Below are 21932 nucleotides of genomic sequence, written 5' to 3'. Positions count from 1 at the left end.
AAATTTCTCTAACTTGTTGACTTAATTGCTTTTTCGTTTGCATATTAAGTTTGAACTCATTCCAGATTCTATCACAGAAGTGTGGCAGCTATTTTGGCATTGATATAACTAATGGGTTGAAATAGGGTTCCAATGAGATGTCAATGTTCATGGACTATCTTTACTTTTTGTTAACTTTATAAAAGGAGGACTGTGACATGTACTTCTGGGACTTGTTAGGAACATTTACCTTTAATAGTTGAATTTGTCTTTATTTATTGCCAGCTGATATAGGGACGCCACCTAGGTGCGTGTTTAAACCCAAATATGTGTGAAGGATAAGTGTAGAAGGAAGTGTGATGAAGTATGTAGCTTAGTTACTGACTAAGATCAGCTGTTTCATAAGCCAGGGTAATTTTTACAAAGCCCAAATCAGGAAAAACTGGGTCAGTTTTGAACCTTCAAAAATACTTCTCTGAATTTTTTTTCTGACTTTTCTCAGGATCGAACTGGTAAACTGTTGGTTGCTAGGCGACCACTATAAATAACCACTGAGCTATCCAGCGAGTAAAACACAATGCCACAAACTAAATTGAAAAAATGGGTACAAAATTGCAGTCTTTCAAAGGTTTCTTGAATTTGCTATGTTAAGATACGCTACCTCCTCAGAGTAGACTTCCACTAAAATTCTGAAGAAAATAAAAATATTGTCAGCATACAGTAGATCGATAAGCACATTAAAATCAAGGTTTTTGTTAGTAGAATACAATTCCGTAAATATAATATAAAACACAACGACGGAAAAATTACAGATATTCGAAGGCTCAAAACTGCAAATTCAGGAAATCATTGAGCCATTTTTGACTCAGTTGTTCTTTTGAGCTCGAATTTAAGGCATTAGAGTTTACGAACAAATATCTTTAATTTTAGTTCCATATGAACCTATGCTTACATTTAAGATTTTCCACTTACTCTTAGTGGCCGTCCTCTAATGCGATCAAAAAGTAAGTTCTAATATATATAACTGTTTTTATAAGTATCATAGGTATATTCATTTTTATTTTCAATATCCTAGATAATACAAAAATATAGTCCCTTAGTAGATTTCCCATCCTTATGGAGCAGCTGAAGCAAATTTTATTGTTAGTTCTGCCCGGTTTTCTGTAGATGTCGTGTTTTGTTTACAATTTGTTTCTTGTTATTTCAGTAATTTAAAACCTCGTTTCACCAAATAAAACTATCTAATCATAAACAATAACTCGTCCACTAGCTATATAACTAAACAGTGAGACACAAATAATGAAAAACTAACCCTTAAAATAATAGAAACAAATTGTAAACAAAACACGACATCTACAGAAAACTGGACTGAACTAACAAAAAAATTGGCTTCAGTTGTTGCGTAAGGATGGGAAATCTAATGTTTTATCTATGTCAATATAAACTGGATTAAAATATATTCAACCGTTACATGACTTTTTTAACATACTGTATATTTACTCTGGGTTATGTATTTCAGCTAGTAAAATGTACATATCTTTATTGAAAATTAAATTAATATTCTTTTAGGGAAAGCAATTTTTTGAGGGGCAGAAATCGAATCATTTGGTGAAACGTTTCTTCCCAATCACTAATTAAAACACAAATTAAACTCCAGTCTTTCGTTTCTCAGTAACATCGTTGTGCAATTACCGTAACAATACTAATGAAATTGAAAACACTTTCCTTTTAATCCAATATATTAGCAGCGGTAATTCGTTGAAATACTTTACCTGTATTTTCCTGTCTACATGACCCCAGAGATGGGTATAGAACGCACCCACCAAAGACAGGTCTTAACTAGCACGGTACAGTAAATAAAGTTTTCATAATTTTAATAATTTTTTTACCAGAATTGACTAAACCATTGCATATGCAGGGTGTCCCGGAACTCTCTATAACAATAATTTAGGGCACTTTTCCTAAGCAAGAAACATATCGAAATATTAAATTGTTTGGAAGTCCTTAGTTACTCACACAGCCACCATTTTGTTTTTTTCACTTATTATTTTTTTATAAAAAGTGGTTAAAGATGTGAAAATGAAACTTTACACACATATTTATGACAACTATAAAAAGCTACAAGAAAATTTTAAAAATTGTCCAAATCAACAAAACAGCGTCCATTTAAAATGTTGCTTCGTAAATAACTCAAAAAACTTTTGAGTTTACAAAAATGTTACAAGAATAACTGTTTTAAGGAAATTTTATTACAAATCGATTGGCACCTTATTTTTTAAGATTGAACGATGTTAACTGAGATATGGCAGCTTTAGTGATACGTGACCGTTGGATGCATTCAATGTTACTAACCTCCAGCGGTCACGTATCAATAAAGCTGCCATATCTCAGTTATTATTTGTTCAATCTTAAAAAATAAGGTGTTAATCGATTTGTAATTAAATTGCCTTAAAACAGTTATTCTTGTAACATTTTTGTAAGCTCAAAGGTTTTTTTTAGTTATTTACGAAGCAACATTTTAAATGGACGCTATTTTGTTGATGTGGAAAATTTTTAAAATTTTCTTGTAGTTTTGTCTAGTTGTCATAAATGTTTGTGCAAAGTTTCAATTTACCATCTTTTACCACTAAAAAAAACTTAATAAGTTAAAAAAATGGCGGCTGTGTGAGTAACTAAGGACTTCCGGACAGTTTAAATATGATATTTAGATAAGTTTCTTAGTTAGAAAAAAATTCCATGAATGATTGGTAGAGAGTTCCGGGACACCCTGTATAATACTATAAGAAGTGAAACCTTATGGGGCTACATGGAAGACGAGTATGTATGTTAGCGTGCTACATATAAAAAAGTGCAATAAAAAATGTTTAGAAACATTTAAGAATAATCGCCAAGTGTACAACAAGTGTACAACAAGTGTTATATAAAAATGTAACTCAGTGGCTTTGAGACAATGACTATTTTGGCAAAACTTTGGCCGGTTTAACCTGGTTCTGCAGAGCATGCTACGTATTTTGACACTATATTGTCATCATTACAAATTACTCCAACAGACATCCAGGTCCGTGGTAGAAACTGTCACAACAAAGCTCGAAACACTGGGAATTAGCAAAAGTGAAAATCTTGTAGTCGGGTATTCCTTGCGCCAACTACTCCAGGGAGCCACCCAATACGTTCCTTGACTGCGCCAAGTGGCGGACCTCTTTAACTGTATAACTCATAACTCATAACTCATAACTCATTTATTGAACCAAAATAACAGATACAAAATTTGCATTGGTCATGTCAAATAATAGAACTAAAATTAAAATAAACAATAGACAATGTTGCTTCAATAAAGCAATATCAAATTACTTCTTACAACAACAAAAAAAAACTAACTAACTAAACCCATCAGCGACACAATCTCGAACACTGTAGTAACCCTTGGCCAAGAGTATTTTTTTGATTTGCTTTTTAAAGCTGTTCAAGTCCGACTCCAGCTGAAGGGAGGGAGGGAGGAGATTAAAAAGTTTAATGCCATTGTAATGAAAGTGTCTCTTGAAAAATGTAGTTGAATGAGATGGTAATTTAAGATGGGAATTGTTACGTAGTGAATAGGAATGTGTAAGTGAAGATTGGTATTGGTGTAAGTTTTTTTTAATGAGAATCAAAGTTTCCAAAATGTATATTGAGGGAAATGTTAAAATTTGTGATGAAATAAAGTATTGCCTGCAAGATGTTCTTCTTTTCAAACCAAAGACTGCCCTAACTGCCCTCTTCTGGAGTCGGAAAAGGAAAGACGTTTTCCCACACTCACACCCCCACACCGGCACTGCGTATATCAGGTGCAGGAAAATCACTCCATAATATGCTGTAATTAGAACATCACATTTTGCAAACTTAGAAAGTTGGCGGAGAAGAAAGATTCCCGAAGAAATCCTTCTACACACAGTGTCAATATGGGAATGAAAGCGCAGGTTTCTATCGAGCACCAATCCCAAGAACTTAACCTGATCAGCTGCCTCGAGCACAACATCATTCAAAAGGAAATTGTTTTTGTTTTTCCCAGCTGAACTTATAGAAAAATTTACAAATTCAGTTTTTCTGGCTTTTAGACTCAATGAGTTGTCCTCGAACCACTGCATCATGGAGCTCGCTTGCAAAAAGGCCTTTATTTCGAGTTCATCGAAATTTTGATCAGAAACCGAGAGCGACGTGTCATCAGCAAATAGACAAATGTTTCCAGAATTTACAATTGATGGAAGATCATTCACAAAGACAAGGAACAACACCGGACCGAGGACTGACCCCTGAGGCACGCCACGAGCAGACTCGCAATGGGGTGAGCGGTAGGTATTCAGATAACCTAAGTCATCCACCGCCTGAATCATCACAAACTGCTTCCGTCCTGTAATGAATGACTTAAACCATTGCAGTGCCAGCCCTCGCACTCCAAGACAAGAAAGCTTATCAAGATGCAATGCGTGGTCCACCATATCAAAGGCTTTGCTCAGATCGAAAAAAAGCCTATTGTATGTTCCCCTGCATCCAATGAATTTACTAAATTTGAGATAAGGTCAGTCATTGCGTCTGTGGTGGTTTTCTTTTTTGTGAACCCAAATTGCTTCTCTGAAATAACATTATTTTTTGTAAAAAATTCTAATAGTCTTAGTAGTATTATCTTTTCAAATACCTTAGATATAGATGATGTTATGGCTATAGGTCTGTAGTTGTCGCAGAGGTGGCGATCTCCTTTTTTATGGAGTGGCTTAATAATGGACGTTTTCAGGGCATCTGGGAACTGGCCACATTCAAAGGAGGCATTGATCAAGTCAGCTAGAGGGATAGATACGAGGTCTGCAACTTCTCTTAACAGGTTTGGTGACAATTAATCTATTCCAGCCGACCGTTTATTTTTCATTTCTTTTATGATCTTTTCTACTTCGGTCTTGTTTGTTGGCTTAAGAAAAAGGAAATCAGGAATAGGCTTTATATGATTTGGCTTGCCTTTCTTATCTGATGGCATACTAACTGATGTAAAAAAATTATTAAAGACATTAGCAACTTGTTGTGGGTCTTTAATTATTTCCCCCTTTTCATTATGAAGATTGATTTCTTTTGCATTACTACTTTTGTTTGGAAGATTTTCTTTAATAGTATCCCAGATGGCTTTATTTCTATTATCTGATTGGTTTATTCTATCATGAATCATATCTGATTTTTGTTGCCTTATTTCTGTAAGTGCGTTTAATCTGCAAGTATTTTTGACGAAGGTGGTGGTTTGAGTCTAAGTCCTTGGTTTCTACATAAAGATCAAGCATTTGGTTTTTCATATTTATTGTCTCCTTGTCCAGTTTGATTTTACCCTTAGACTGAATTTTATTAATTTTTTGTAATTTATTTGGGAAAGCAACGTCAAGGAAATGGCATAGTTGGTCATTGAATATTGTAAATTTGGTGTTTAAATCATTGGTGTTGTATAATTGCTCCCAATCTGCAGAAGCCAGTAAATATCTAAATAAGACTCTGCTTGATTGGTCAAATCTTCTACAAAATTTGTACTTCGCAAAGGATTTTATTATTCTAGGACCATGGATTGTCGCAATCTGGGCATGATGGTCTGAGAGGGCTGACACTACAACAGCGCAATCGATAGAATCGTCAGTACAATTGGTATAAATCTGATAAATTAAAGTTTTGGAGTTCTTAAATTCACGTGTGTATGATTTTACAACATTTATAAGACCAAATGAGCTCATTATATATTTAAGTTGGTTAGAAGTTGTTGATTCTATTGATACGTCAACATTAAAGTGTCCCGCCACAATTACTCTATCTTTAGGCTTTATATTCTTTTCTAGACTATAGTATAGTTTAATAGGTTAGGTTAGGTTGGATTAGGTTAGATTACATTTTAGGTTAGGATGACACGTAAACAAGGACATTCCTTCTGTCGGCAACTCACCCCTACCTGGCTTGGGCTTGGCGCAACTAAGGAATATTTTTTGGGACCCTTTAAGGGCATGGTGTGATTATGGAATTCTTTGCCGCGATTAATGCACCATATTAACATGACATTCCACTTATTTGACTTATCATTGTGTACCTAGATAACTCTGTTTATTATATAGTAAATATTTTGTTATGTTTAGGATTTTCGTCATTTCCGATCATTACACATCTATAATTGATAAACCAAAGTACATTTCAATTTATATTGTAACTATGTCTGGATAATGTTCACAGGAAACTGTATACTGGTCAACTCTGGTAATCCCTAACTTCTTCTGTAGGTCACCGCATGTGTTACAGTTTACTAACTACCAAATTGCCGTTAGTTTACAAATTGTCTTACAGATTTTTAAGTTATCTTCAGGAGCCAAAGACGTCAAAGTGTGAACAACAACACGTGTCAAACATGAGGATAAACTTTCGTAATCTCATGCAAGTTGAGAGTAAATTTACTTTGGAATTTAAGGGCTGAAATCGGAGAAAACCACTTTGGAAGTTCCATGTTTATGAATACAATACCGACCAATTATTTTCAATTGTGATTAATTTCAATTATTAAAATATTCACCTGTAGCAGGATATCTGCATTTTAAATGATTTTTGTTAATGAATTGGGTATTCAAATCTTCAACTCTTTAAGTTTTAGCTTAATACATTTGCTTTTAAGGTCACTACATTGGCCTACGTTTTATTTATGTACGACAGTTTTAAAGGAAACTTAAACTCATCTAGGTTACATGGTTTTTTCACGGCTACAAACATTCCAGCTCAATGGTTTATTTTAAAGGACATCTATTTATTTATTTTTATTTTTAGAATCATTCCCCGGTATGAACATTTGGAGAAAATGCACACTCTTTTACACGTCATTGCAGATACATATTTATCAGTCCACTTTTATGTATTACAGATAGTTAAGTTGAAAATGGTTGTTTAAACATTTTTGTTTTTTCTGCCCCTGAGCTATAAGACTTAATAAATGGTTTTAAGTTACCTTTGTCAGTAGCTCAAATGGTCGTTAAAACTCTACAACCAGGTTTCGGACCAATTTTTTGGACCTCACAATTGAGAAATATGATTCAAAATTCAAATACAATATTTATAGAAAACCAACCACAACTGATCAGAATATTCACGCCTCATCTTACCACCCTTTCAGTCACAAAATAGCAGCATATAATAGCATGATCAACAGATTGCTCCGAGTTCCATTAACGCCAGATGATTTCCAGACATGATTTCCGCGGGTACTACTTTCTCTAGGGCACCATTTGTGTTGCCAGCTGAACCTAAAAACGTGTTGTATAGTGTTTGAAAGACTAATTATTTATATGCTTTATAGTGACTGTAGGAAAAATATAATGTGTAACACGAGTGAAAAAGGCCTTTGCTGCACTCGAGATCATTGCTCTCGTGTGCAGCAAAGTGCCACTTTCACCACTAGTTACACAAATAACTATTTCAAACACAATTACCAACATTTCATGAGACACTAAAATAAAAAGAAAATTTTATCTATTTTGTACGTCTAGTTCAAAGGATAATTTTGGTGCATCGCCTGCATATAAAATGAATGGTAACAATGTTATTATTTTTATTTTACAGTGAAATCTCGATACTTACTTTATTACATTACCAGTAGAAACTTTATTCAAAGAAGAACATCAAAACAAGGTTTGCTTGTAAAATTAAATTAACATCAGCTAAGTTGGCAATGGTCCTTAAACCGGCCATCAAGAAAACAGATGGTTGTTAAAAACAGCTCTATTGAGGCCACTTAGGTCGTGACTTAGAGTTAGTTATCGTCTACTGCTGACTACTTGTCTTTAGTGATGGACACAAATGCTACAAAGTATTTTAATATTGCTTATTCCCCCTGATAATGCAAGAGTGCAACTCTTAACTTTGAAAACTTAATCCTCATTCTGAGTGATCAAACGAATTTTAAGCTAGTTTTTTGTTCTTAGTTTAAATTTTCATCGTTTTTAACTAACCAACTCATACGTTTCCGTCAAGTTTCCTGATAACGTCAAAGGCTTTAATAGTTGTATTTATTTGTATTAATCATAGGGGTTTATCCTGTTATCATTTAAGGAACGTTTAAATATTACGTACAAATGTCAGTCATAATATGACTCATTAGTTAATTTTGTCACAATAGAGTTACACACAGTTAAAATAAAACTCAGAAAGACAACAGGTTTAAGAATTAGCAATGCAATCAACATCCTTTTACCCATTTCAGTTTTAGACTGATAAAGTATATTTACTGATGATTTCATAAACTAGAGGACACCCAAATATGTTTAAAATAAGTTAAGAGCTACGCCTAAAGCCCTAATATAAGATTATATTAGGCGCCCTTATAACTATTATTTATGTGATTTTTAATATTCTATTTTATAAAAGACCCTTATAAAACTCATATTATAATTAGCTAATTAAATTGTACACTTCAGCACGCAAGCATCTCTTATCGTTTCCTAATGAATAGTTTAAGCTTAATGTAATTAATTACGAAAGAAGTTCATTTTACAAGTATTATGCTCATGATGAGGGCGGTGTTATCCAAGTAGAAATTCAAAATGGCTCATCAAACCGAAAACTCCATTGTTTGCAATGAACTGTGTCAACCAAAAGAAGAAACAAATATCCAAATCATACTTGAAGAACATTTTCATAAGCTAACATAGGATTGTCTGGATTGCAAAGTGTTTTTTTGAGGCGTTGCCCGGATCTGTATAACTCTGTGAGCATAATATTCCACATTGTAGCACTGTTTGTAAGCGCTATTTACATCCAAGACGCATACAGCAACTTTCGGAACTCCCTGATAGTACAAAGTCTGACCTACATGAATGTCAAAGACATACCTTTCCCAGCCATCACTGTCTGTGAGTCTGTGCTGCTGAAAGATGACTACAACAGGTTTGAGATCTTGAAACGATGCATGTCACTTGAGAACGGAACGTCTTGGCTGTGTAGTGAGGATGAATTGAATATGATGATCATTTCAAATGATATATATCCTATTTTATTCGATTTACTGCCAATGAACAAAGAAGAAGCGAATTTATTTAAAAGCTTATACTTTCCGATATTTGAAGATACAGAACATTTCAAAACGAACCGCGTCTTCAGTGGGGTGGATTATATTAAATATATTGAAAGGTTAGGAAAAGAACGACCGAGTACGTTCCGAATATCCAATCTCGACTTACCTACCAGTCCTTACCGTTTGGAAACTCTTCGCAATGGCTCAACTTCCTCAGAAATACTGCTAGCAACGGTTAAGACATTTTAAAAAAATGGGACTTACACGTGTAAGACGATTAACGCTTTGAAAAATCCTCGACAAGTTAAGTCTAGTGATGGAAATAAACCCAAAGATTTTTACGAGTCTTTGTGTAATCCTGAAAACATATATGATGATCTCTGCAAAAATGAACTGCTGTATACAGATAACCTTTTAGAATTGAAGTTTGCTGATCCACTTATACTGACATTGAGTTTGCAATCAGTTTCCCCAACGTATACAATTATCATAAACTAGAAACAAAATTGCTTATAGCAGAGAAAATAGAATTTCAAAACTACATTTTGTTTGTACACAACAGTTTTGATTACCCATCAATGGCAGTCATGCCGAATCAGAGAATCCATCGATGTACATTTGCAGCTATAACTGTTTCACCAAACATTACCAATGCGAGGAAAGATCTTGCTGAAGTAGAAGAGTCAAAGCGAAACTGCGTATTTTCACACGAGAGGTCACTGTCTCTATTTGAGTTTTACACGCAAAACAACTGTGTTTTCGAATGTCAGATAAACTGTTCTTTGAAACTGTGTAGCTGCGTCCATTATGGCACAGCTATTATTAACAGTTCCCTTCCTATCTGTAGCAGCAGTAAAGCATTCGATTGTCAAAAACAAAGTAAATTTCTTTTCAATCAGGAGTACAAAGACAAACGATGCAAGTGTGACTGTCCTTTAGATTGTTTGAGCTTTTTGTACTCTATCGATCAAAAGAATAAGCCTGATGCTGATGCACCACTATTGATGCTAAAGAATACCACTATTCAGATTAGCTACAAGGACGACAGCGTTCTCTCTGTTATACGCTACAGTGTGACGAGTCCAGCGGAGTTCGTAGCCTACAGTTTGGGTATATTGGGTGTGTTCAACGGGTTTAGTATAAAGGTGGTGTATGAACTTTTCTACTGGCTAACTCTGGGTCTGTGGCTCACTATAGGGGACATAGCGGTGGATGTGTAATGCTATGTACTTAAAACTGATGTTACTAATCAACACGCTATTTATCTAAATGGAAAAACTTCACAAAATATTTCTGAATTTGGTTTAATCACTGTAAATGATATCCTTATTGTTATATGAAAGGAAACGATTTCGTTTTTCAATGCCTTGTTTTATGAGCCTTTCAGCACTCACATTGCATTTCATACTCCGGAATAAAGTATAAACAATATATTTTTTGTCATATTTTTATTAAGTCATCTTCCTCATTTCCCCCATTTCCCCATCGTATTTTTTATATTATTACAAACCTATTAGTAAGACATTTTAAATAATCTTATAAAACCCCTTTCTATAATACGCGTCATACATACATACAACAAGCTTCATTGAGGAGAAAGAAGTCGTGTCTATATAATTATCACAATCTTGCGGTTCTTCTTGCTTTAGGCATCCAGAATGTAGCATAAGTTTATTGGTCTGCAGTACCATCTTGTGAAGACATGAGGCCAAAGTGGACAAAGTACTTTGAAGCCTTCATGTGTGGAAATGATTTGATATGAAGAAATGTATAAAGCTTGCTACAAATAAGAGCAGAATAATTTAAGTTAATGTGAGCAAATAGTCTTAATGTAATATGTCTCGTCAAATAAACAGTACTTAGTGTCTTACATATATCTAATAATTAGGCTATCAATCAACTTAAAAAAGTATAAGCCACGATAATAGCCTGTCTGCCATATAATACCCAGTAAGCAGCTACCAACTGACATTAACCAAAATTGAAATATCGTTTATTTTAAAGTTTTTTTTTCCCTAGGACGCTAGTCGCGAGCCTGGGATTGTATTTCACATTACTTCAGGCTAGACCTAGGGGTTACGGCATTATCACTTAGATAAAATCCATTGGTGACTTGGTGGGGATCGAACTCGGTACCTCAGGGACTGAAGTCCTGCGCCCTAACCACTACGTCAGCTCGCTCCCCTGTATTTTTAATTACGTATAGAACAACTAATAAAACTCTAAAGTTGATTTTCCCAAATCGCCAAATAATAAGAAGTTATTGGTTAGTAACCCTATTTTTAAAAGGGGATATTTCTTTACTTATCTAGACTCTCCATCGAAAAAAATAATTTCAAGGTTATAACAACAATAATTATCGTGCAAAGTCCCCCAATTAAATTTTAAATGTACATTATACCGATGACACTCTTGAAATATTAATTCTTAATCAAAGTTGCTGCTCTTATTAGTACTTCAGTACCGGGGGACCGAGCCATGGCTCGGTATAGTTGAATTCGATTGTAAAAGCAATATAAAGGCAGCTAAACTCTTATGTGCAACTAATTTCGAACTTAATTATTTAACTTCAAGTGGAATTTCAATTTATTATGATGGAAATTTTAACCTGGCAATCCACAACACATTATTTTATTTTACAGTCAATCAATGGTAAAAACCACTCATATAGAGGAACATCAGTTATTACTATTGAGCAAAGATTACACTGAAAATTAATCAATATAGGGGAATATATCCCCTATATAGATCAATTTTCAGTGTAATATATGCTCAATAGTAACAACAGATGTTTTCTCCTTTGTACAGTAAATTATAATTTGCTAGTATACTGTGGTTGGATTTTTATAAACACAATTATGGATTGCAAATTATTGTGTTCATATTAATCTAACAGTATAAGAGAAGCCTAATTCACACCAGAAGCTCTAGCTCTGTATGATAAGGGTGGAATTGCTTTGATCAAGTTCTTGTTTTATTCAAGCCTTAACTAACATAAAAAATATCCAAACTACAGTTTAATGACATAAATAAACTTGGTAACATGGCAAAACACCAAAGTTTACGAATTCTTTTGTCGTAAAGCAAAACTCCTGAATGCTAAGATATTTTTGTATTCATAAGAAACTTTTGGGAGACTCCAAACACTAAAAATGTGTTGAAAACTTTACTTCATACGATATACACCTCAATAATGTGTACTTTATATGAGTGTAAATGAAAACAAAGTAAACCTTTGGGTACTATAAAGATCTTTACAATGAATCTACCAATAGAAACAGCACAACAGATGGATGCTACATAAAACTTTGTCGGTTGAACTCCTCCGCCATTTCTTAACCGATTTTATCCATTCACGTCTCATTGGAAAGAACGTTTTGCGTAGATTTGCAAACTTGCCTAACATTTTTGAAAACGCCCCTAGGGCTCTGCTATTGAGAATGAAATTGAGTAAGTTACCTATTGTTGCAGAGTAACAGGAAAACAAATCAAAGTAATGGTATGTTGTTTATTGAACCTTATACTTAGATTTACAAGATATTAACAATCATAAAACCTCGATAACAAGACTTCCATGGTAGTTGTTATGTAAACATGTTATCAGTTTTCATCTTACCAAGGTTTGTAAGAAAATATTTTGATTAGGGGTAAAACGAATTATAGGAAATTTAAAAATGACTTTTGTTATAAAGAGCGACTTGTTATCAAGGGTCTTGTTATTAATGTCCCCCTGTGGCTTTCTTAGTTTATTATAACATAAATAAATCATATTTAACAATTTTAACAAGAAGAAATTTGTTTTATAGGAGTATGTTTAGTTTTTTCTGGACCCCTTCAATTTGTATATTTCAGAACTACCATAACGTAGTACACTCAATGCCCCCAAATTTGGGACAGTACTATCCTTTAGTCCTGTATTAGGTTGTTGGCCTTTCTAACCCCCTGATCAATACCAGAAGCAAATGAACCAAAATTATGTTGTAAACTCAATTTTATGTACTTTGTTTCAAAAGTCTTATGTGCATTTTTCAAAAGATAAAAATTGATTTATTATTCAAGAAACTCCTTAGGTTAGTATACAAAATTCCCTATATTTCAGGCAGTCTGGAGATACTTTAGTAGGTTGTTTGCCTCCCTAATCCCTGTTGCCAGTCCGCCATGCACTGTACTCCAGTAGTGAGGGTGAGTAGCCTCCCCAGCGAACAGTAAAACCTGCAAAGGCGAAGAAATTAAAGCCAGTTTAGCAACATACTGCGTATTTATAAATACGACATAAGCAACTAACTGTAATTAATGCCACATGTAGTTTCGTTTACGAGATTTAATGAAGACATACTGATGTATGTCCTGACCTTGAAATGTGTTAAGGACAGAATTAAACCTTTCTTATCCATGGAGGATAGCCCTAGTGTTGAAACATAGTATTTTCACTTCCAACTTTATAAGAACATAGAGTAAGCCAAATATTTACAAAATGGTCTTATTACTTCAAAGTTACACCTTAGTGAAGTAAGAAGTATACTTACAGGTTTATCATGATGTAGTACAGGCTCGGATAGATGATTTCTAGTTACATTTAGACGATCGCTATCTGGCGTGTAAAAAGAGTATGATCCTAACGTGTAGGGATAGCTGGCCCAGTTAGTCCTGTCAAACAAAAAGAATAATGTTAAATAGAACGGTAACCAATTTGTTTTCTTATTTTTTAACCTAAAAACTTAAAATATCGGAATATCGGTTTGTAGGGATTGAAAAAGTTATGCTTTAGTATGTTGAAGTGTTGTTGTGGGATCGATATATTTGGAGAGAATTCCCCAAAATAATGTAAATTTGGAGCTCTCATGTCGTTCTTTTAGAGAATAAGTAAACTGTTGGAGTTTGCTTGTTTTAGATACTTTTAAAAATCAATTTTGGCATATTATTTCAAATTAACCTATTACTATTTTACCAAAACCACACATTATTACTTCCATTGTAGCTGCAAACCTAAGTACTCACTAAACCCATTGTTATGTAGTATAAAAAGAATTGACAATTTTGATACATTCGAGTGAAAATCCAATCAAGCAAATGGAAATTCGCTTAGTCAGCAGGTTTTCTGCAACGGGGAGAGATATAAATTTCCCATTCTGAATGTAAATGCGAGTAAGATAACCTATGCAGCTTTGTTCCTACATGTAATATTAGCTGTTTAGCCTAAGCCATTAATTGAAAACCCAATGATGAAAGGCAGCTAGGACAGCTCAAACCATAAAAAAGTTACTGACATATCTCTGTAAACTACATTCAGATAACTGTAGGGACATTTTCAACAAAACACTATCACGAAAGGGGTCTGGGTTTTAATTGTATGCTTTATCTTAAGGCACTAGAGCAGTTACCTCAGAATTCCTTCAGGTCGGGGAATCTGATGTTGTTTGCCTACAAGAGCATTAAGCAGCTCAAGCAGACCCTGGATGACTTCTTCTTCCGTCAACTTCTCCATGATTCTACAAGCTTCCCCTGAGAACCACGCACAGAGCATACGCTCATGCTGCATCACCGGCCAGAACCCGGAGGTGTAGGCGGCCCAGTAACCCTGCAGAGGCATAACATGTTATACTAGGTTATAGTCGCAGGTAAATATAATTGTAACAGACAAGGTAAAAGTAATAGGTTAAGATGACAGAAATAACAAGGTAACAGTTAACTACAAGGAGTAACAGGTAAATTGCGCAGGCAAATGGCACAACGGCTGGCATGAATAGTTTGGCGAGATATCGATTCTGCATATCGAAATCTTAATCGACCATTGATTGGACTTATTAGTTTAGATTTTTCGTTAATTTCTTCCTTACTGGTGTCAGCTGTGCAACCTAAAGCCTTAAGGACAGCAATAGTTTAGTTTAACGCATAGTGTACTAACAACTAAATCTAGGGCAGTAAAGTGTCATCTTAGAGCGTATTGAAAGATTACAACAATATTTAGCCAGAAAAGGTACAAGTTCAGTTTCAACTTGCTCTAACAAAGGAAGTTATTTTATTGTCTACATGACTAGTATCTCTAATATAACATGACACATTTCTTACATGGGTGGAATTTTTCTTGAAGTCTTCAAGCTGTTTCTTAGAAAACATTGGAACAATTACGTTGATATCTTCAGGCCACCATCGAGTTGGAAATAAGAGAAACACTTTTCCGACACACCCTATTCCCAAAGTCTGCAAAATACAACAAAAGTTAGGAGTGTTTTTTTTTGCTTACTGCTATCAAGAAAACTTTTCATTAACCATTTGTTGGTGCAGAATAAGCGGTTTTATGCATTATTGAACAATAACTGTCTAAGTACAATGCTGTAAATACTGTATTCTATACCAAATTAAATTTTTCAACACTAATAAAACTATCAAGTTATATTTTATTCACAGACGTCTACTGGAGGGAGAGTGGTCATATAGTACACTCAGGAAATACGCAAAAAACGTAAACTCCTTAACGACTGGAGCTAATTCTTTGATATTTAGCAACATTCTTCGTATTTTGATTGAAATAATTTAGCAAAATGTGAATAAGAACTTTTCAATCGTAAAAAATAGCGGCTATTTAATGCAAAATTTCACAAAAAACTGAAAGATGCATTAAATTGAGTAAATTTGTTTTATAATTAAACGATGTATTACTAAACATAGTTTGGACAAAGAGTAACTGCTAATTTCTTTCATGCTATACCTACAGTTTTCTCAATTTAAAGGACGGTAAATTTATGGAGAAAACCTGTGGGTAAAGCAAGAAAGGAACTATTCCTCAGTTATTTTTTGTCCAAACTATGTTAAGCCGGTTGGTTTTGCAAATGAACTCTCAATAAATAAACATAATAAACTCCCTATAACATAAAGCTGTCTTGACAACAATGCAAGTATGCATATCAGCTGATCGGCAATAAAGTAAAGGAAACAGGGCTGCCAAATTATTAGCTTGTTTTTTTTTTTCAAGAGTACCTTCTGTACTTGTAATTAGGGTTGCTTCCCAAAACTTATCAATGCATCTAACCACGTTCCTTAAGTTAGTCTCAACAATACCACATTCTCACCTGGATAGCATTAGTCTTACTCCGTGGCAAGGTAGGGTTGAACATCTCCATGTGTTTCTTGAGCACCCCCAGTGACACTGTGATGACCACGTGATCAGCTGTGTAGCTACTACCATCAGTACATCTCAATACTACCTTCCCCTCCCCCTGACCATAGTCCAACCCCTGCACCTCCTTGCCGAACAGAACCTTCTCCATGATGGGCAGCTCCTCGGAGACGTTGGGAAACTTGTTCTAGGAGTTACCAAACAGAACATATACTACAAAACATATCAGATCTACTATGATATAGAACATTTTTTCAACAATTATTACTTTTTATGTTAAAATTGTTTGACTTTTCCATCGTGTCTTGTGTTTTAAACTACACAACGTTTCTGTAGGTGCATAAACTCCAACCGTCATCAAATGAAAAGTATAAATAATATAAAGTCCAATTAAATAATAAAAACCAACGTCATTATAAATTTTAATTATTACTTTGTTAGATTAATAAACGACTCCTACACTGAAGGATGTATTTAAGGTAATGAGATGACAGATTTGTTAGTAATATTAGCTTTAGGCCCAATGGTTAAGGATAGGTGGACACGGAATCGAATTATTTAACACGTTCTGACTCTTCTCAAGATAGAATCGATAACAAACGACCAGTGAGGAGATCCATTTTAGAGTATTTTCGACTGTTTTTACAGTTTCATATTAAAATAACGTTTCATTAAAACCTGTTCTACTGAAGTAGGATTTGTTATTTACCACGTAGTAACTGTAGACATAATGTTAGGTGCAACTCATGTCCAATCATCTATTAAAGTCTATATACAATTTACGCACTTGGCAAGCCTCCTACGTCAACCATTCTAACATTTATCCCTTAAAAAAGTTCCATTGCTATATACAGTTGTTCAGATATCTATTATCTCACCGACAGTATCTCAAAGATGGTCTTGTACCCACGGAAGGTCCACTTCAAGGTCTGATCACCCCCATTCTCCACATACTCCCCCTCCCCTCGCACCCCTAACTGGTCAAGGCTGTCTGCAGCGCTGTACACCATCTCATTGGTTGTCACAGTTTGGTTGACAGCCTCCCATAGCTCAGCGTCTACTTCACTTGCTGTCACCAGCTCCTGCAGCCTGGTCAAAGTACACGATTATAATTAGATTTGTAGTATATTTTGGTCTTTAAGCCACTATAAACATTTTTCGATGGAGAGAAGTCTATGTAAACTAACATTACCTAACTTAACCCCACCCTACTTGACATAGGTTGCATAGGTCAAATTCTAAAACCGGTGTATCTCTTCTCTAATAGACTCTATATAAGGAGTGTATGCGGTTGTAGGTACACCGGATGTATTTGTATAGCAAAACCAAATTGTAACCACTGGAATTTATGTATGATTTGTAGATTGGCGAATTTAATGTGGGCTGTGGTGTATAGTTTGAGAAACATTCAATAATTTGAAACTAACTTATATTTAACTCTATAAAGCTGTTGGTTGTCAATAAAATATGTTATAATGATCATAAATAATAATAACGTCCCATAGAAAGAGTGTGAAAGGGACAATCTTCGGTATACTGACAGATGTTCTGAAATGCTGAAAGTATAGAGAGAGCATGTTAGTCAGTACTGAAATACTGAAACTATTGATGTTGGACCCTGATAATAATGACACAGTTTCCTGAGAATATTAAATGGCAACAACGACGTTAATCCTGAGTAAAATAACATAGATTACTGAGTGTCCTGATTTGAAAACACAGAGAACTGACGGTTTAAATCGAGAATATTAAGAGAATGCTGAGAAAATTGACACTAAATAATGACTTTGGAAGATAAAACTATTGTAACTGATAACAATACTAATAATATTGATGGAGAATTTCGAATACTAGTAGATTCACACAGTGGAAACAGGTACTCTGTCTTATAGCACAACTCATTGAAAAGTCCCATGTGAGCCAATTTCGTTTCACAAGTCACAGGAACTGGGCTGTTTTGAAAGGCCCCCTGAAGACCCAACACCTTTGACTATTAGTTCCTACTTTTTTATTACTATTGATTTCACATGAAAAACTAAAGCTTAGTATTAAGCCACAAAAACACTTATGAGATTCAACTTATCATCATTCTGATGAGGCAATACTCAAATGATTTTTTTAATTTTTCCAATACTACACCTGGGATAGAAGAAGCCAGCTACAGAACCGTCTGAGCTATTGTGCTCACTGTAGTCCTGGTAGAAAATTTCACGAGCCTCTTCCACCAGCGAATATACCAGAGTGTTGTTGTACTGACGACCTGTGACGTCAGCAAAGATGTGTTTCTCTGACGAGGCGAGCGGAGCGTACGAGGCTAACAGACCGTAGGGCTTCACCAGGTCGTAGACGATGTTGTCCTCCTGACCATGGACAAACTCTGCACCTTTGTCTACAGGTACACCTTCTAGATGGAACATTGATCTCATTTAAACTCATTTCTATCGACCTGTTGGTTTTAAAGGGGTTCGAGAAACGTCATAACGAGGGTTACGACCCTCTCCCCCCACAGTCATAAAGGCTTTATCAGAATGTATCTTGTAATAGGATGATAAAATTTCAGTTACTCATTTTAATAGCACTGACAATTGCACAGCTGATCATTGTTGTATATTTGTATTACATCATAGACAAATAGAAGGTCAGTCTATTGCAACACAATAGTAAAATAAATAGTTTAAACACTGCCTACCGTGTTAAGTTTGATCAAGTGATCTACAGAAAGAAAAATTCAATACAACTTCCTTACCGAAATTAAATAACAAATACATTTAATTTATTATTCTTATCGAAGGAAAAGCTTGAAACATAGTAAAGGCATTTAAGGAAACTGGAATAATTAGAGATAGACGAAGGCTTTTTTATCGTAGTGGAATATGATCAGCCGGAAATATTACTACTGTGAGTGATAGTGTAGCCACAATTAAAAATGTTCCGCCATTCGCAGACTTTAAGCCTATCGTACGCATCCCTTAAGCACAATTTTCATGGGATTTTGGAATTTAACATTAAACATGAGCCAGTAATTCTAAGAACTGAAATCCCTATATTATTGACAGCAAAGAATGTATTCAGAGTGGGTAACAGAATAACAGACCGAATTTTTGAAGAAAATCTTTTCTCTGATAAAGCAAGTTTTAATTTCTCTGGGTATGTCAATAATTGGAATTTCTCAACATGGGTAGAATATAAACCTTATATCATACACGTGAGGCATTGTTAGAACAACTGAGAGCACACATTCAACGAGTTACGTGCGGGTTATATATAAATCTTGTAAACAAAAACTACCTCTAAAATAACAGAAGTGGAGGACGTCCATATTGGCCAAATCAGTTTTTACTAGTAAAGTTTACTAGCCTAGTAAAGTTTTTCACTGTAATGAAAATTGCCAAAGATTATGTTAACCAAATAATAAGTAAGAAAATGTAAAAATGATCGTGTTTTTTTCCTGAAAAAAAAAAAATAGGAAACTAAAATTGGACCATCCTTTACGAACCGAACTGGACGGTGTTAATCCTGCCGCCAATCCTGTCTGATGCCTCCAAAACAACAAAGTCAGTAAAGTTGTTTTCCAAAAGGGTTGTTGCTGCTGCAAACCCTGAGATGCCCGCACCAACTATCACCACCTTGTGTTCGACCCTGTAATGGAAACACCTCAATGTTTCAGAATTTTTTATTTGTATTCGGGTCTTTTCAAAAAGAGGGTCGCAGTTAAATCCGCTAAATTCAAGTGAATGCTATGTAAATGAGAGATAGGCAACGTATATACATTTTAAAAACGAAAATCATTGATTTGACATGTAGATATAGCAAATGTACAACCATAACCTAACTGTAAATGTTGAAGAATTAATGCTCAATTCAAAGAGGGTTACAACATCTCAATTCTTATTATTTTATTTGTTGTTATTTCTTGTTATTGGGATACTAGGCCTTCTTCTTCTTGCAACCGGCGTACATTATGGTGTTCATAATGTTCCATTTAACTGGTTGTGTAGTAAGCGTAGACAATGAATAAAATAAAGATTTTTAGTTTTAAAAACGTATTTTCCCAACTAACTATGTCAGGGTAAACTTAAATATTTATTAAATCACGTAAACATTTCAAGATTTTCTTTTGATGTATTACCTTATTAAACTCCACAGCAAACCATAAACAAGTAAATATTAGTTTGAAAACTTTTTCAGAGTGATTTTAATAAATAGTTATTTGTGTAACTAGTGGTGAAAGTGGCACTTTGCTGCACACGAGAGCAATGTTTATGATCTCGAGTGCAGCAAAGGCCTTTTTCACTCGTGTTACACATTATATTTTTCCTACAGTCACTATAAAGCATATAAATAATTAGTCTTTCAAACACTATACAACACGTTTAGGTTCAGCTGGCAACACAAATGGTGCCCTAGAGAAAGTAGTACCCGCGGTCCGTATCACTCCGCCGCTATTTTTCCTCGGCAAGAAATGTGCTCCGTGTTTTGAGAATATAGTTCCGTATGTTTTTGTAATTTGAAGTGGTTTCCGCGCCTAAAAAAAATGCTTTAAAGGTATTTTCTTGTTTATTAAGATCGTAGGTATTTTTTAAAAACGTTTAAAAGAAAAGTCCAGAAAGTTCAGAAATACCGAAACTTTAAACACGAAATGACAGGTTAAATCGTAGTTATAATAGTCAATCAGCTGCTCATAGTATTATTATCTTTATGTGTTGCCAACCTATTTCCAAGGGTACACGGATTACGTGCATAATAGATCCACGCTGTTTTGTGTTGTTTCGTTGGAATCCTGATGTGCGGCAAAGTATAAACCGTACGGCAAAGTATAAACCGTACGGCAAAGTATAAATATGCAGCAATTAGCAGCTTTCTGTACTATAAACAGTACAAGGAAGCCAACTTTGTCGGGTGACTGTAGGAAAAATACTTTGCTGAATAGCTACTACTACTACTTTGCTGTACTAAAGGTTTTTGTTTAGCTAATCCTAATAGAGATGTTGACTGTCAAAAGTACCAATTTTCTTATAAAAATAATACTATTATTGTAAATCCATCGGATTTTTTGAATGGGTTACTAACAAACCTATTGTTTTGACATTTACTTACTCAGATGTTGTGGCAAATGCTGAAAAGGTTATAGCTAGTAAAACTAAAACCAACCGAATAAATGTTGCCATCTTGATGACAACAGTACAACTGGTTGGCTTTACTGATAGCAGCAATTAAAAGTTTGGTCAAAAGTTATCAACTATCATAAAACTTGTGAACCCAGGGAGCTATCGCTTCTTGAACTTGACTTTATATTCATATTAAAATATTTGTTGTGAAGTCCAAAACACTTAAAGAAATTACCATTTTGAAAAATGTAGTTAAACCTTTAGGAAAACAAAACGTATATTTGCACAGGCTAATTTTCATGGTCGGGCAACCAGCTAAAAAGTATTTCCGGCTAAAGCATAAAAAGTATTTTCTTTAAGACCTGTTATATTAGAAAATTATTTCAATTTTTGGTTTGGGATGAAAGAGTATCGTTTAACCCATGAGCAAACCAAACGACTGACATATTGAATTTTAATTATTTCACAAGGAAAGAAGTTTGAATGATGTTTGTTGGGAAATTTGAAAAATAAATATTAATATAAGACCAATATCACAAAGTTTTGTTTTTATTGGACAGCAAAAACAATTAACAGAAATTACTCTCGCCACAGAAAAAACACTAGAATATGTGTGGCGTGAGCATTTGTCTTTGAATAGTGAGGAAATATGATAAAACAGCCAGACAACAAAAGCCGTCAT

At 34.5% G+C, this 21932-nt stretch overlaps 1 protein-coding gene across 1 annotated transcript; it reads right to left on the bottom strand.

Annotated features, from left to right (window-relative positions):
- Positions 1 to 12677: 12677 nt before the first annotated feature.
- On the bottom strand, positions 12678 to 21314 carry LOC128982103 (spermine oxidase-like). The gene is made up of 9 exons (XM_054401153.1): positions 21240 to 21314; positions 19639 to 19781; positions 18282 to 18546; positions 17021 to 17231; positions 16096 to 16329; positions 15095 to 15226; positions 14407 to 14603; positions 13552 to 13672; positions 12678 to 13237 (listed from the first exon to the last, which is right to left on the bottom strand). The coding sequence occupies exons 1-9, from the start codon at positions 21308 to 21310 to the stop codon at positions 13121 to 13123; spliced, it is 1491 nt and encodes a 496-aa protein (XP_054257128.1). The 5' UTR covers positions 21311 to 21314; the 3' UTR covers positions 12678 to 13120.
- Positions 21315 to 21932: the final 618 nt, after the last annotated feature.

The sequence above is a fragment of the Macrosteles quadrilineatus genome, unplaced genomic scaffold (genome assembly GCF_028750875.1).
Source record: "Macrosteles quadrilineatus isolate MER2022 unplaced genomic scaffold, UCM_ALF_1.0 Scaffold_110__1_contigs__length_343271, whole genome shotgun sequence".
Lineage (NCBI taxonomy): Eukaryota > Metazoa > Arthropoda > Insecta > Hemiptera > Cicadellidae > Macrosteles > Macrosteles quadrilineatus.
This window is presented reverse-complemented; position numbering and strand designations above follow the sequence as displayed.